The sequence below is a fragment of the Vigna unguiculata genome, chromosome 3 (assembly GCF_004118075.2).
Source record: "Vigna unguiculata cultivar IT97K-499-35 chromosome 3, ASM411807v1, whole genome shotgun sequence".
In the NCBI taxonomy this organism is placed as follows: domain Eukaryota; kingdom Viridiplantae; phylum Streptophyta; class Magnoliopsida; order Fabales; family Fabaceae; genus Vigna; species Vigna unguiculata.
Window position 1 is genome coordinate 20,925,340 of NC_040281.1, and position 17,115 is coordinate 20,942,454.

At 36.2% G+C, this 17,115-nt stretch overlaps 2 protein-coding genes across 2 annotated transcripts; both read left to right on the plus strand.

Annotated features, from left to right (window-relative positions):
• The first annotated feature begins 12,323 nt into the window (after positions 1-12,323).
• Positions 12,324-12,748, plus strand: LOC114175137. Its single transcript, XM_028059905.1, has 2 exons — positions 12,324-12,506; positions 12,599-12,748. Exons 1-2 carry the CDS (start codon positions 12,324-12,326, stop codon positions 12,746-12,748), a joined length of 333 nt encoding a protein of 110 aa, XP_027915706.1.
• A 2,325-nt stretch (positions 12,749-15,073) lies between these two features.
• On the plus strand, positions 15,074-16,115 carry LOC114175138. The gene is made up of 2 exons (XM_028059906.1): positions 15,074-15,629; positions 16,060-16,115. Exons 1-2 carry the CDS (start codon positions 15,074-15,076, stop codon positions 16,113-16,115), a joined length of 612 nt encoding a protein of 203 aa, XP_027915707.1.
• Positions 16,116-17,115: the final 1,000 nt, after the last annotated feature.

Below are 17,115 nucleotides of genomic sequence, written 5' to 3' on the forward strand. Positions count from 1 at the left end.
GGAAATTTTTTTGACTTGTTCTTATGAAAGATTATTTATAGAATAAGGTAAATGATTGGATTAAAATTTGTGATTATTATATATCCATCACAGACGGGGCCACAATTTTTTCAATGCAATATGAGATTATGGTGGACATACTTCAATATAATAGAATATATTTGTTATCAATTGTGATATTAAATAACACTTATCATTTTATTACTTTCTATTTTTGTAGACCCATATTACTTGGGCACCTGAGCATGAGTGGCATATTCAAAAGGTGTATGAGGCAAAAGTCAGAAAACACCTATCTGATATGCTCACCAAAGCTAGGAAGAAAATGAAGAAACCTAGTTGGATGGGTGAAATAACTTGGAATTAGTTGCTTGACTATTGGGAGAGTAGAGAGTTCAAAGACATATCATCTTAGAATAAAACAAACAGAGCTTCAGTTAAAGGTGGAGCACTACACTCTATAGGACACAAATCTCACCTTGAGATTGCATTGGGACTCGTAAGTTTTCTTTAAAATGTATACCAATTTATTTGCAATATTATTGAACATTTTTTATCGCTGGTGATGTAATCTTACTAATTGCATAACTTTTCTCAGGAGCGAAAACATGGTCGTCCTGTGAATCTAGATGAGTTGTTTCTTGTCACTCATGAGAAGAAGGACGATGCTTGGGTAGATACACGTGCACGTGAAGTATATGTAGGTTGTCAATTGTTGCTTTACTTTTGTTTGTTATATACAATTCTGACACTTTTCAAATATTATCAATGGTAGGAGACATATCATCAGTGTGTGCATGACATGGAGACAAATAGTTCTGCAGGAACTACAATAACAACAAAGATTCAATGCTGGAAAGATGTTGCTGGAGGGAAAAGTAGAGGCAAAGTTTATGGCACTGGGGATTTGGTTGCGAACATTCATCATGGTGTGCCATCCCTCACTTAACCTTCTACTTTAGCCCGCACAATTCATCCAAGACCGGGACAGTTGGTTGAGACAGAGAGGCTTTTAGAAGAAGTAAAACAAGCTAATATGAGAGTTGATGAAACTGATAAAAAAATGCTCTCGTTCAAGAAGAATTGAGTTTGATGAAGCAACAATTAACCATGTTGGAGAAATAGCTACAAACACTTCAACAGGCACCAGTCGCGTGCATTCGCATTATGAGGAAGACTCAGATGATTAGCCCGTTCCTTAAAAATGGTACATCTTTGTTTTTGTTCAAATTGCATATACATTTTCTAAAAATTTACTTTCTTAATTATATTATAGGATACTAATAAAGTGGCTTTAGACATTAATCTCTTACATTTTAGTTTTTCATTTTTCAGGTTTTAGTGCAATCTTTCTCTCTTCCATGGTGAATTGTGGCTTGGAGGTGGCTGCTATTAGGTTTTATAGGATAAGTAGGAAAACTTAGAATGAAATGCAACTCTGACTGTAATGATAATATTAGGACTTTTTGTGTGAGCGTAATGACAATATTAAGACTTTTTGTGTGATTGTAATGTGATTTTGGACTCATGGGCACATGTGATCTTGGACTCATGGACTTTTGTGTGACTTTAATTTGTCCAAATTAAAGTCACAATGTACTTAGATTTTATGTTTGTAATTTCAGTTCTAAATGAATGAAATGATATCCTGGATTGTTGGAATGTTGGATTGTTTGAAATGTATCTGGATGTAGGTTCTAGCAGTGGATTCTAGTAGTGGGTTCTCAAAATGGATGCAATTTTGTGTATAGGATGTAACTGGAAACAGACATTTCATTTCAAATTTAGCAGGTATTTGCGTCGGTCAAACCCACGTTAGGCCGACGCCAACTATTAAAATTACAATTGTTTGCGTCGGTCTAACCCACGCACAACCCCTACTTTCAGATTTTTAATTCAATCATGTGTTGGCTTAACCTACGCACATAAAGTTATTTCAATGTTTCGTGGGCTTAACCCACGCAAAGCCCACACAAAAATGAGAAGATACGTTGAATTATCCACGTTTGCGTTGTCCTGATCGACAATTTTTTTTTAATTTTTAATCTTTTTCTAGTGTTCGTATATTCTTTATTAGTTTTCGTCGGTTGAGTCGACAATAAATGTGCAACAAAGGTTCGTCACTGTTTAGTCGACGCAAACAAGCTTTGCATCGAGGAAATAGGCGTGGTCATGTTCCCGTCGTTGGACCGATGCCTTCATCCCCTTCTCGTCAGATTTACGCTGGTGCGTCTGTTTTTGTTTGATGAAAAAATAGTAAATTCTTGTAGTGGATATAGATCTAGAAAGAATTCAGCACATGTCATAAACTTAGCCTAACTTAGCCTAGCTGAATTTTTCCTTCTCCTTAGGCTATATAAGAGAGCTCTCATTCATTGTGTAAAGGTTACTCTTAATTTGAATGGTAAATGCATTGATGTTGAGAGCACTCCACACATTTGCCTTATTGAGAGTCATGAGATCTAGGAATCTCCTTAGATCTCCTCTACCCTCCTTCCTCTATGATAGCTTCTTCTTCCTAGAACTTCATCTCCACCACACCATACCATAGCTCAATGGTCTTCAAAATTGCTTGCATTCCCTTTTCGTTTTTGATCTTGCTTACATGTTGTTAAGTCATGTTTCTTACTTTCTTGTCATTAAAATCTCAATTTAAACGATTCTTTTGTGTTCATAAGTGTTGAATTTCTGGTGCAACTCATAAAAGAATGAATCATTTGATGATGCTAGTGGATGTTTAGCACTGCTTCAGTCAAGTTTAATCCATTTTCACCATTGGAATGTGCTTAGTAGTGTATTAGATGTCCTTTCTTTACTCTTACTTAAAGATTTGATCATTTTTCAAGTTCATACATTTGAATTCTCTTAAGAACATCTCCCATTTTCAAATTGTAAAACTGCACCAGTTTTTCATCATTTCCACTGATGGCACACTCTCTGTTTTTGCTCTCGCCTGAACTCATACCTACACCAAAATTCAATCTAATTGTTGCCTCTAAAAGCTAACATCTGGACGAAAAAGAAAGAATCACTCAAAACGATTAAGAAATGAATCCATAATCGATCAAACAATTTGAGGCATGAATTCAAGTTTTTGGGTCTGGCAGTGTTCGAAAATCATTGTTTCAAGTGCAGTTTTTGGTGTTTTAGTGCATTGTTTTGAGCTTTATTAATTGTTCATGCATGGCTTCGTTTAATGCTCCATAATTCCTTGTGTGTGCCTTGCTAAAATTGTGATTTAAATCACTCATTCTTGGATCACAAGTGTAAGGAGCATAGAAGCCATTGCTTGTTCAAACTTTTTTTCAGTTTTTCTATTCCATTTTAGTGTTATTCTAAGTTCCTTTTTTTTGTACTAACCTTTATTTCTTGTCTTAATTTCTTGATTGTCAATCCTTGGAAGTCTTTTCGTCATGTTCCATCTTAATTCTCTTTGAGTTTAGTATTTCATTCTTAGCTTTTCTTACTTTAATTCTTTACCTTTTCAAACTTGTTGGCTGTCGACTTTTCATTGTGATATGGTGTTCAAGTTCTTTGAATGAGTTCTATCATGGAGGTAGCATCTTAGGAGGTGGAGATTAAGTAGATTCATTAGCTTAATTGCTCTCTTACTACTACATATTCGTTCTTTAGTAACATAAAATGTTACTAATATAATTTATACCACATGTTACGTATACCCTATGTTACTAATAAATATTAGTGAAATTTTTATGTATCAATTGAGACATTTATAAAAATGTTACTAGATACCTTTAGTAACATTTATTTAATAAAAATGTAACATTTTAAAAAAGTTACTAAATCCTTTTAGTTATAATTTTTTATAAATGAGTAACATTATAAAAATGTTACTAAAAATCTTTGGTAACATTTTTTTGAAATAAAGAGACATTTTTAAATTGTTACTAATAAAATTTAGTGATTTTTTTGCTTAAGGCAACATTATAAAATGTCACTAATATAAATAGTCACACCAACATTTTTTTACCAATTGATCTCTTGTAGTTATAAAAAAATTTGATTTTAATTTTTATAGATAAATTCTTTAGAATTTCTACAACTATTTGTATCCCTTCTCTAGTTATTTTTAGTTCTTACCGTAAATAATCAAAGATTTCACCTTATTATAATATATTATGTTACTTAATGATAATTCAAAAAAATAGAAAGAATAAAAAAACAAATAGTATACCATATTTTTGAGAAATTATCTTAGACTAAACAAATACACACATTTATTTCTCAAACTTGATGATAATTCAGACGTATAGAGGGAGTAAAAAAACTAATAATCTTTAATGATATATTCCTGAGCATTTCGTCATTGTTAACTATTATTATTCAAACACAAATAGACAAAACAACCAAATCATCTAGACTTTAACAAAAACCATCTACCACCTTCCATAATTAACTTCTTTATTAATGACTTTTATGATCACAATCAAAGAAGTCCTGAGATTATTCTTAACTCCACCCTACTATTTTGCTTGCAAAAATGAGTAAAATGAGAGATTATGTATACTTGCAACTAAAATTGTTATTTTCAAAACAACCGACCATATAAGATATTCACAGTCAATCAATATAAATACAATCTAGTTCTTTCTTACAACCAAAAAAAGGCAATGAGTTTATCGTAATGTAAAAGTGAAGTATGATGAAACTCATATAAGTGACTTTAAATCTCACTTTTTTCCTTCTTGTATACTCAAAATCAAATTGTTTTGCGAAATATCTTTTGAAACAGAATCCTATTAAAATTTGTTGTATCTAATATAAAACATTCACACCTTATTCAAGTCACTCCTTCGGCTCATTTGCATGTAACAATGTATGTGAACTATCTAGCAACTGTAAATAAAGATACTTAGCATTGATAAATTGGTATAACAAATACATACATGTTTTTAACAGAAACTATTACTATCATTTACTAAAAGACTTAGAGTAAACTTACACTTGTGAGATTTCTCTTGTTTCAATTTATTCAAGTCAGTCCGTCAAAATGAACTTTAGGTTTCCGCTCTCTTTTTCCTATTTCTTTTCCTTGAACAACACTACTCAGATAAAGTTCATTAACAAACAATCAATATAACAAAACAAAAAATGGAAACAAAAACTACTTATATAGAACCAACAAAAAAATAAATAAAATGAGAAATTACACCAAGGTAGTTTTCTTTTGCGTTTAGTTGCTGCATTGAAATGAGACTCTAATTCTTGATTCAAATATCATAAATAAGAAGCTCAATTAATATTAAATTTCTTAAGAATGAATAAAAGGCATCAATAATTAGATCACTAGTTCCGCACAACTAACAGAAAATTAGATAAAGAGAGAAATGAAATACCTGAACAACCACATCCTCTTTATTCAAATTTGAAAGCATTACTTCTGGAGCACAACTTGGGATTTGAGTAAAAACGATTTTGAAGTTGTTTAGAAACTCAACTTACATTGCTTCCAGTTGCTCTTTTAGCTTGTTTTCAACTTGCTCAAAAACTACTTATATAGAACCAACAAAAAAATAAATAAAATGAGAAATTACACCAATAACCCTTCTTTTAATGTACTCAAAGGTAGTTTTCTTTTGCGTTTAGTTGCTGCATTGAAATGAGACTCTAATTCTTGATTCAAATATCATAAATAAGAAGCTCAATTAATATTAAATTTCTTAAGAATGAATAAAAGACATCAATAATTAATGTAAGCATCAATAAATATAGCTTGATAAATGCCAACAGGTTGGCCTAGGACATTAAGTTTAACTAGTAAACGCTCATCATATCTCAAGCCATGAATCTTGAGACATTTGGTAGGACCTTTTTTTCTCTTACTAGTAGAACCTGTTAATTAAGTATAAATTAAGAAATAACATCTTATTACATATATAATAAATTACTACATACTTGAATGAACAAAAAGAAATAACTAACTAATGTAGTGGAGTGTTGGAGTTTGACTAGGTCTTGATGCAATTTCTTCCAACTCATCAAGGATTTCAACCATAGAACCACTTGTAAATGACACTTTAACATTCTTGGCCAGCAATGATGGTTTTTCTTTCTCACCACTAGCCATAAATCTACTTGACTTTGAAATTTTATGTTCAAAATAACCAATAGACAAAAAAGAATATGCATATAACTTGGTACATTAAAAACAACACAACAAGTTGCCAAAATAGCATAAGTGCACAAAAGTCTAGTTGAGCAAACTTTTAGGCAACAAGCTGAGGTATTTTTAGCTGAAAAACAATTGAACATCAAAAATCACATTAAGTTCTCGGATGGCATCAATTTTTATATTAAAGTACACAAACAATCAACTCCAAGTCAACCAAGAAGCTAAGGTTGCTTACCATTTGCCCGTTCCAAGATGGCCAAAATTCATACCAGAACAATGCACTTATTTGAAATATACAATATCAAAATTTATCCAATTAATCGCCAAAATCAAAGAATTATCATCAAGGTTAATCCAACAGTTGACAAAACTAAATAACTAATAAACAAATCAAAGTTGACCAAACAAATGCAATCTTCATAGGTATTAAAGTCTCCACTTCCCTACTTTCACTCTTTTTTGCCTTTACACCTACAACTTGGGAAGTGAGATTTTAGATTAAACTTTCCTACATTTGCATGTAGAATTTCGTCTAGACTTTGGAGATTCGACAAAATGTTGGAAAAACCTCAAAGCAATACAACCACAAATTAGATCTTAAAACATTAACTCTTCCCAACACAACAACTCAATTAGAACGAGAAAACCCTAATCAAAGGCAAACTATGGTGGTGAAAGATGAGTAAAGCCACTAAAAGAGTAGAATACAAAACCATTTCAAACCTAGTTGTTAGAAATAAAAATGGCGAAAAAATAGCATAACAAAACATGAGAGAGTGAAATTGAAACACGAACTAGTGGTTGAGGAAGAGGTCATCAAAACCAATGGTGATGAACTAAACTGCAACGAGAGATGAACGAAACTAGTGGCCACGAACGGTGAAAGTGATGAGAGCTAAGCGAGTGAGAAGAACGAAAGAGAGTAAACAAATGATAGAGAAGGAACAAAACACATTTTTATTATACAATACATTTTGTAATCGAAAACCACACTCACATTTCTTTATTCAAATGATATCATCAATTTATCTACGATAACATTTTTAAAAAATGTTACAATATTATTACTAATACTATTTATAGTAATATATTTAAAAAAAGTCAACATATAAAATTTATATTCAATAACATTTTTAATGATAAATATAATCAGAAAAATATAACTAAAATTAATAAATCTTATAATGAATGTTAATATATAAATATTAATATAACTAATAATTTATAATAACATTTATTTAAAATATAACTTAATATAATTTATAATAATATTTATTTAAAAACCTTACTATAATTTGTAAAATTGATCTACAATAACATTTTTAATATTTATGATAATAAAATCTTACTAAAGGTAAGGAGAATGTAGTAATCTACCATGACATTGTTAAAAGTGTTACAATATTAGGGTTAACATTTTTTATAGTAACATTTTTAAGAAAAATGTAACTATAATATATGTATAGTAACATTTTTAAGAAATGTTACCAAGTAAATGTCACTATAGTTAGGAAATGTAGTAGTTAAGTGTCTCTTTCATTTCTTTCCCTAAGTGAGTCTTGAACCATATTTTTTGTGAGAGAGTGCTAACTTATTTGCTTGGCATAATTGTTTTTCCTTGATTTGTGTACTGCAGGTTTATGTTGTTGTTTTGTGATTTTGGACATCCATTCTTCCTTGTTTGTGGTTATTCAAAGGTGACACATTAGTGCCTAAGCATTGGACATCAAGTGAGGCATTTAAAATCAACAAGAAGGCTTTTAGGTGCCTTCATTTTGACAGCATAATTGGTCTCAGTTTGTCCACAATTTTGGCCAGATTTGAGTTCCTTTAGAGGCACACTTTTGGAGTCCATCCACTCTTGTTTTAACCATTATTGTAATTCTTTGTTATATCTCCTTTTGAGCACTTTCTTTGGTACATTTGGAGCCACCTTTGCTTGTGAAAATTTGGACTAAAATGGCACCAAATTTTAAGGCTTATAGCTTTTGATTTGGTCTCATTTTACTAGCTTATCTTGGTCTTGAGTTGCCTCCATTTGTGCACCAAATTTGCTTTAATCTTTCCATTATAATTATGGCCTACTTAGCTGTCTTAGGAATATTTGTTCTGAGTGCTTTCTCAGGCCACATGGTCTAGATTTCTTGCTTTACGTTTAGTGGTTTGATTCAAGAGATCAAAGTCTCTAAAATCTTGCCATTTAGAGGTCTGTTTAGTGTTAATTTTCTTGTTCTCTTTGTGCTTCTTGAGTGTGTGTCACTTAGTCTCAAGTGACCTTACCATTTATAACTTGCACATTTGTGTGAACATTTGAGTAAGTAGCAAGAGCAACCTTGGAAAGGACAAGCTTTGGTACTTAAGAAGTCCAAGTGATTCACCTCGCTTACTTGGAGGTGAAATTGTGAAAGTTCATTTGCTACACTTTTTTTGTAAAGTGCTTAAATTTCTTAAGATCACCATAAGTACCAAGTCTCCTCCAAGAAAGAGAGTTACTTGTCAAAGTGGGCATCTCTCACAAAAAGATGACCATGATCCATCACAAGAGAATATCTTTTGTACAAGATATAACATTTTTGAAAATACACGTTTTGCCATCATGAACAGTGGATCTTCTTCTAATTGTTGTAGTACTAGATTGGTTGAAAAGTTGAATTTAGCTATGTTACCCTATCCTAAACATTACAAACTTTATGGCCTACATGAAGATGGGGATATCATAATTAAAAATCAAGTGAAGATACAATTTTCCATAGGGAAATATAAAGATGAAGTTTTATATGATATTGTTCCCATGAATAATTGTCACATTTTATTAGGAAGACTGTGGCATTTTGACAGACAAGTTATCCATAATGGTCTTTCTAACAAAATCACCTTCTATCAAAAGAAAAAGAAATTTGTCTTTCATCCTCTTACACCAACTCAGGTGGCTGCGGATCAAGTCCAAATGAAAATCAATAGGGAAAGAGACCAAAAAGAGAAAGAGGAGAAGGAAAGAAGAGATATAGAGGAAATGAAAGAACATGAAAAGACTATAAGAGAAAAGGAGGAGAGAGAAAAAGAAGAGCTTGAGAAGATGACGAAAGAGGAAGAAGAAATCCTTATAAAAAAAGGGCGTGTTACTAACGACACCTCCCACTCCAATCTTTACTTTTGTTGAGTTTTTCAAGCCAATTTTCCTTCCTATTATTTTTAACTCCTCACACGATTTTAAAAAATCATACTTTGAGTTAATGTTGCATCCTAGGTTTGAGTTAACTCAAACTACACAAAATTATTTTTGTCAACTAGGCCTTGTTAATCTTCAAGAAACTTTCAAATATACAAGAAGACCTTCTTCTTTTGTTCTCTACTTTGGATATACTTTTTCTTTTGTGCCGAAAATTGTTCAACTTTTGTTTAATAGTTGTCATTATAAGTTTGTACTTCATTTTTTTATCACTTCCATAAGTGGTAAAAGACCAAGAACAAACTCACTTAGTCAATAAAATAAGAAACTGACGGATGTGTTGTTTACAATCACGCCTTCTATACTTGGTCCTTTTCAAATACTCAAGAAGATTATTGACAATGCTTATCAAATAGATATTCCTTTTGAGTATGGTGTTCATTCCACTTTCAATATATCTGATTTGATTCCTTTTGTAGGATCTATGGATGATGAACATCAAGATTTGAGGACAAATCCTTTCCAAGGGGGAGGAGATGATGAATCCGACCCAAGCCCATTTCAAGGCCTAATACCAAAATAAGGCCCAAGCCCAAATAAAGGCCCAATAGCTAGAGAAATGCTTAAGAACATTCAAAATGCTAGTGATGGTCAAGATCCTTCAAGGCCCAATGGAATCAAGCTACCTTTCAAATGGGCTAAGGAAGATATTAAAATCTAGATGAACATTTGAGTGCATGTGCAAATTCGACCAATGTAATTGGGTCACCATTTGTAAATATTTGATGCTTTGAATAATTAGATCAAAAATTCACCAAAGCGTTGTTTAATTAGGCTCACGACCATATTAAACAAGCTTTGGCCGAATAGGTGCCTAGAAAGCATGCCACACTTAACACATTGAGCATATGTTGAAATGTGGAAGGTGTGATTTGCCACATGGCACTTGATCCACCAAATAAGGAGATCTAGATCTAGATCTAGAAAAAATTCGGCACACGTCATAAACTTAGCCTAACTGAATTCCTCCTTCTCCTTAGGCTAAATAAGAGAGCTCTCATGCAGGTTACTCTTAATTTGAATGGTAAATGCCTTGATGTTGAGTGCATTCCACACATTTGCCTTATTGAGAGTCATGAGAGCTAGGAATCTCCTTAGATCTACTCTAGCCTCCTTCCTCTAGGATAACTTCTTCTTTCTAAAACTTCATCTCCACCACACCATACCATAACTCAATGGCCTTCAACCTTGCTTCCATTCCATTTTCATTGCATCAAGGAGCTTCTCCTTCCAAAATCCGTGCAAGGAGATCCATCATCCTACAAGCTATATGACCCACGCCAATGGGAGACTCCCAAATGGGTGGTGGTTTATAAAAAACTTAATGGTGGTGGAAATATGATGCGCATATGGGGGTTTTGATGTGATGAGATCATGGCTCCCCTCCAAATTATATGACTCAAGCAAGGGGAATGGGCTATGAAGTGTTTGATGGTTCTCTCGAGAGGTTAGGCCAACTTTAGATAAGGTTGGCTAGAGGAGACCACATGGGATGCTCTAGCCTTAACTTATAAGACAAGTATGGTGACTCAAAATAATTTGGCGACATCACATTACATATCTCAAAGTTAAAATATATGAGGGGAGATACCTCTATTTATAGGCTAAGGCATTTCCGAAGTTTGTAGACTCAAAATCCTAAAAATCTCATCTTGGGCATTGATAATTTGCATTTTTCATGTTTTTATTTTTGTTTATTTTTATTCTTTTATTTTTATTTTATTATTATCTTTATAGATATTTTAGGTTTTATTTAATAAATTTAGAAAAGATAAATATTTGGTTTATATTTTGCAGATAAGTGAAAACCTCATAGATTTAGGAAGATTATCAACAGAATCAGTGAAATACTGAATATTAAAAGAATATCAACAAAATTAGATATCCACAAAGTTGGTTACTCAAATTACCAGACAAAATATTTGAAGAATATCTCAAAGATATATAGTTTTAGAAGATTAAAAGATATATATATATATATATATATATATATATATATATTTATATATTTATATATCCAAGATATTAAAAGATCAAGTACTAAGTTGTAGGTCCAGTCCAATTTAAAAAATCTATAAATAAGGGGCTTGACAAAGGTGAAAAAACAACCCTCCTGGGAAATAAACACCCTTTTTTAGGAAAAACCCCTTTGGGGGAGAGAGGGAAAAATACACACTTGGAGAGAAAGAACTTGATATCTCTACAGTTGAAGGTAGAAGGGTATTCTAAAGGATAGAGACATTCAATTTCATCATCACTCTAGTATTCAGTATGCCTAGGAGTAAGTAACTCCCTCATTCACATGGGTTGGGTGTAATGTATTCCTAATTCTTTGTGAATTCTTCATTCAATATAATATTTTTACATAGTCTCTTATGTTTTATTCTTGTTTTAACTGCATGGTCTATGAATTTTGCACATACGAGAGTCCATATTAATCCAAAAGATAGTTTGGAAACCCAACTTATGAGTACTTTCCCGACAGTGTGAGGTACGCGAAGGAGGTGGAATTCCTCTAGTTGACCTAGGGAGGGAAGTGTGTAACTAAGTATGTTGAGAAGTTCAAGCACCTTTGTCGCTTCTACACTCTACCACTCGACGAAGAATGGAGATGTCGTAAGTTTGAAGAATGAAGTAGAAGGACAACGCTCTCAACAGTAGAGGGTTGGAGGACCGTTTGGGTCCAAACCGAGACATGAGAAGAGGAGGAGACCGTATGACAGACCTCCCCATCAGTCTCAGGGGTATAGGAGTTTTCCTACACAACAGGGTCGAGTGCAGTGCTTCCAGTGTGGAGGCTCGCATCTGAGGAGCTTATGCCCACGTATGGAGGGTTATCGCAGATGTAATAACTATGGCAAGGAAGGCCAGTTTGGCAAGGACTGCCCCACTCTTGCTAGGGCAGTGAAATGACCTCCAATTCAGACTCCTACCCAGCACCAGCAGAGGAACAAAGGCAACATGCCTCAGGCGACGGGCAAAGTTTACGCCATGACAGGAGCAAAAGCAACAACCTCAGGTAACCTTCTTATGGGGTATCGTGTGATTATTGGGGTGAAGTGTTGTGTTCTGTATGATTTTGGAGGGACACACTCCTTTGTGTTAGATGTTTATGTGAACTTGTGGTATCTACTCCGGCGTCGGGTTTGGTCAGGACATCGTCCTTGTGTGCTAGGTGTCCGGTGGAGGTAGAGGGACACAACTATAAAGTGAATCTGATTTGCTTACCTATACAGGAGTTAGAGGTGATCTTGGGGATAGATTGGCTCTCTGCCAATCACATTCTTATAGATTGCCGAGAAAAAAGGTTACTGTTTCCCGACTCAAAGGAGCCTAAGTTGGTATCATCTCAAAGGGTTATGAAGGAGTTGCAAGATGGCGTATAGTGTTACATAATTTTTACACACCTAGAGGTGGAGAAAGAATAAGGAACATCAGTTATACCAGTAGTGCACGAGTTTGAAGATGTGTTTCCAGAGGAAGTACCAGGGTTTCCTCCCAGTAGAGAGGTGGAGTTCTCTATTGACCTGGTGCCAAGAACCGGTCCAGTGTCGATGGCTCCATACCGTATGGCTCTGGCAGAGTTGGTGAAACTCAAGAAGCAGATAGAGGAGTACTGGGAAAGCAGTTCATCCGACCCAGTACTTCACCTTGGGGAGCACTAGTGTTGTTGGTGAAGAAGAAGGATGGGAGTTCACGTCTGTGTGTGGACTATTGGCAACTGAACAAATGACAATCAAGAATAAGTATCCCCTCCCGAGAATAGATGACCCGATGGATTAGTTGCATAGGTCATCGGTGTTCTCGAAGATAGATTTGCGGTTGGGATATCATCAAATATTAGTGAAGGCGGATGATGTGCAGAAGACGACCTTCAGGTCCCGATATGGCCACTACAAGTATGTGGTGATGCCCTTCGGTGTGACCAACGCTCCGGCTGTGTTTATGGACTACATGAACCGGATCTTCAGGCCCTTCTTGGATAAGTTCATTGTAGTCTTCATAGATGACATACTTATCTATTTCAGGACTCGGGAGGAACATGCAGAACACCTGAGGTTGGTGATTAGTGTTTTGAGAGAGAAGCAGTTGTATGCTAAATTGTCCAAGTGCGAGTTCTGGATGGATGAAGTGCAATTTCTGGGACATGTGATATCTGCTTAGGGGATAGCGGTGGATTCAACAAAGGTAGAGACAGTGGTAAAGTGGGAAAGTCCCAAGTCAGTAACGAAGATCAGGAGCTTTGTGGGTTTTGCTGGCTACTATAGGAGATTCATAGAAGGATTCTCCAAGATAGTGGCGCCTCTAACACAACTTACCCAAAAGGACTAACCTTTTACTTGGACGGATAAGTGCGAGAAAAGCTTAAAAGAGCTTAAGCGGAGGTTGACGAGTGCTCTAATCCTGGTGATTCCTGATGTTGGAAAATCCTTTGAGGTTTATTGTGATGTCTCTCATCTAGGGTTGGGTTATGAGTTGATGCAGGAGAAGAAGGTAGTGGCATATGCTTCGAGGCAACTCAAGGTGCATGAGAGAAACTACCCCACTCATGACCTAGAGTTAGCAGCCATCGTGTTCGCCTTGAAGATCTGGAGGCACTATCTTTATGGTGCTCAGTTTCGTGTGTTCAGTGATCACAAAAGCCTCAAGTACTTGTTTGATCAAAAGGAGATGAACATGAGGCAAATGAGGTGGATGGAATTTCTGAAGGACTATGATTTTGAACTGCTATACCATCTGAGGAAGGCAAATGTGGTAACAAATGCCTTGAGTAGGAAGACTATACATACTACACACCTTATGATCAAGGAGGTGGAACTGCTGGAGAAGTTCATGAATATGAAGTTGCAGGTGGAGCTGGAATCCGAATTCATTAGATGTAGTAACCTAACTATATCTAATGACTTCCTGGACTCAGTCAGAGAAAGACAGTTGTTGGATGTTAGTTTGAACAGAATAAGAGAGCAACTTGGGTCAAGTGAGGCAAAGGATTTTGCTTTGGGTAATGATGGCATACTGAGGTTCCATAGTAGGGTGTGTATACCCGATGATACTGAGGTAAAAAGGTTAATCCTTGAGAAAGGGCACAAGAGTCATCTTAGCTTGCATCTTGGCATGACTAAGATGTACCAAGATCTCAAGGAAACCTTCTGGTGGCAGGGAATGAAGAAAGATGTAGCTCAATTTGTATCATCCTGTTTGACATGTCAGAAGGCGAAGGTTGAGCATTAGAGACCTGGTGGGATCCTACAACCCTTGGAAATACTAGTGTGAAAATGAGATAACATCTCTATGAATTTTGTGACCCATTTGCCACGAACTTTTAGGGGGCATGACACCATCTGGGTTATAGTAAACCGATTGACCAAGACTGCTCATTTCTTAGCAATGAACCTGAGGATGTCTATGGCCAAGTTGGCCCAGCTATACATTAAGGAGACTGTGAGGTTACACGGGATGCCTTCGAACATCGTTTCAGATAGAGATTCGCGGTTCACTTCCCGGTTTTGGCAGACGCTACAGAGTGCGTTGGGTAGTAAACTAACCATGAGTTCAGCTTACCATCCTAGACAGATGGTCAGTCTGAGAGAATGATCCAATCACTTGAGGATTTGTTGAGGACATGCGTGCTGGATCATCTGGGTGCTTGGGATGAAGTCCTATCTTTGATAGAGTTTACCTACAACAACAGTTTTCATGCGAGTATTGGCATGGCGCCATATGAAGCCCTTTATGGTAGAAAGTATAGAACCCCCCTATGTTGGTATCAAGATGGGGAAGCAGTACTTGTGGGACCAAAGTTGTTGGAACAAACTACTGAAAAGGTAAGAATGGTGAGAGATAGGATGCAGGCCTCTCAGAGTAGGCAGAAGGCTTATGCAGATCGTAGGAGGAGACCCTTGGAATTCGCGGCTAGAGATCATGTATTTTTGAGGGTGACCCGAACCACTGGTATGGGAAGGGCTCTCTGCTCAAGGAAGCTCTCTCCTAAGTTCCTTGGTCCCTATCAGATCTCGAGGAGGATTGGGCCAATGGCTTACGAGATTACTTTGCCTCCTCAGTTGGCAAACCTCCATTCGGTGTTCCACGTGTCACAGTTGAGGAAGTATGTCTTTGATCCATCTCATGTGTTAGAAGCTGAGGATGTTCAGATTACGGAGAATCTCACTATGGAAGTACCACCCGTGGCTTTAAAGGATAGCCGAGTAGAGGAACGTCGAGGAAAACCAGTCAATCTTGTCAAGGTCATCTGGGATCGGAGGACAGGTGACTCTACGTGGGAGTTAGAGGAGGATATGAGGAAGTCCCATCCGCATTTGTTTCCTTGGTATTTTTGAGGTCGAAATTTTTTGTTGTTGGGGAGAATGTAAGGCCCATTTATATTCTTTACCCTAATGTTTAAGGGTTGCCCCAATCTAATGGGCCTAAGGGCTGGCCCATAAGGTGTCCAAGGCCCCTAAGAAAGTCAAACCCTCTCAATTTGTCCTCACTTTGCAAAAACAGCACTCACTTCTCTCCCTTTTCCCTAAAACAGAGCTCTGCTAGGGTTAGGTTCCCGCTTGTTCGTGCTAGCTCTAAAGCTCACCTCGTCTCACGTAAGGTTGTCCTTGAACCGTACTCCTTCCATTCTGAGTTTGTTTTCGTGGTTTTTGTTAGGGTTCACAATAGTAACCCTGTTTCTATGTCGTTGTTCCAGTTCGTGAATCTGCTCCTGGAGCTACTAGGTTCTTTAGCTTAAGGGTCAAAGTCTAATATTAGCCTATTTCCAAGTAAGGGAAGCTAGGGTTTTGCCTGTTCTTCGATTTTATGCTTGCTTTAGTATCGTTTTATGTTATTATGGCTTATGTGATGTTGTGAGTGCTTGAAAAATGCTAAAACTCTGTTTGGTTGTGAATCCTTGGTTGTACACACAAGAACACTAGAGGACCCTGGTATTTTCGCCTAGACGAGCCAGACTCGCCCAAGCGAGAGCATTAGGGGTTTCTCCCTAGAGTTTACGCAAGCTGTCGCTCAGGCGACGAGCTCCTGATTTGAGCGAGAGCCATCTCGCTCAGGCGAGGAGGTCTCGCCCAAGCGAGAGAACGCGAATGCTACCTGTTCCTCTTTTCGAGTTCTCGCCTAGGGAAAGGGAGCTCACTTGAGTGAGGGAAAACTCTCACCTGAGCTAGACGTTTCTGCCTGAGCGAGAAGCTGGGTGAGAGAGTGTTTTTTTGTGCTTTTCCTCTGTTCTTGGATGTATGCCACTTGTTTGGGTTGGATTAGTATGTTAAAGTATGTTTTGAGTGATGTCGCATGTATGGATTAGTTCATGGATTTAGAATGATGAGTTTGGTATGGTTTTGGCATGGAATATGAATGAAGGTTGGTTATAAAGGTTAGCATGAGATTGATATGCATGATTTACTTGGTTGGTGGAACATGATTTGTATGTGGTTAGGACGTAATTCCACGATAGTTTCGTGGTGGTGCCTCATTGGTTAGGGCGTAATTCCATGAGCTTCTAGGTGAGACCTCATGGTGATGCCTAAGTTGGTCGGAACGTAATTCCATGACCCCTGTTAGTGAGAGTTCATGGTGGTGCCCCATCTATATAATTTAGTAAGGATTCAAGATAATGTTGCATCCTGACACTCTAAAGAGTCAATTAGTCTCACATAGAGCGTACTGACTCTAGTGGTGAGAGTAGTAGGAGGCCTGGAACCCATTAAGGGCTAACCTTGTGTATGGGGGATGAGACATTGTAACAATTAGC

What these genes read in the sequence shown, in the direction of transcription:
- LOC114175138 (XM_028059906.1), top strand. Translation starts at nt 15,074, where the DNA reads ATGGCGCCATATGAAGCCCTTTATGGTAGAAAGTATAGAACCCCCCTA. An exon ending in CATCTGGGATCGGAGGACAG is followed by an intron (nt 15,630 to 16,059) that starts GTGACTCTACGT and finishes TCGTTGTTCCAG; the next exon opens with TTCGTGAATCTGCTCCTGGA.
- LOC114175137 (XM_028059905.1), top strand. Translation starts at nt 12,324, where the DNA reads ATGCCTCAGGCGACGGGCAAAGTTTACGCCATGACAGGAGCAAAAGCA. An exon ending in GGTATCTACTCCGGCGTCGG is followed by an intron (nt 12,507 to 12,598) that starts GTTTGGTCAGGA and finishes TTACCTATACAG; the next exon opens with GAGTTAGAGGTGATCTTGGG.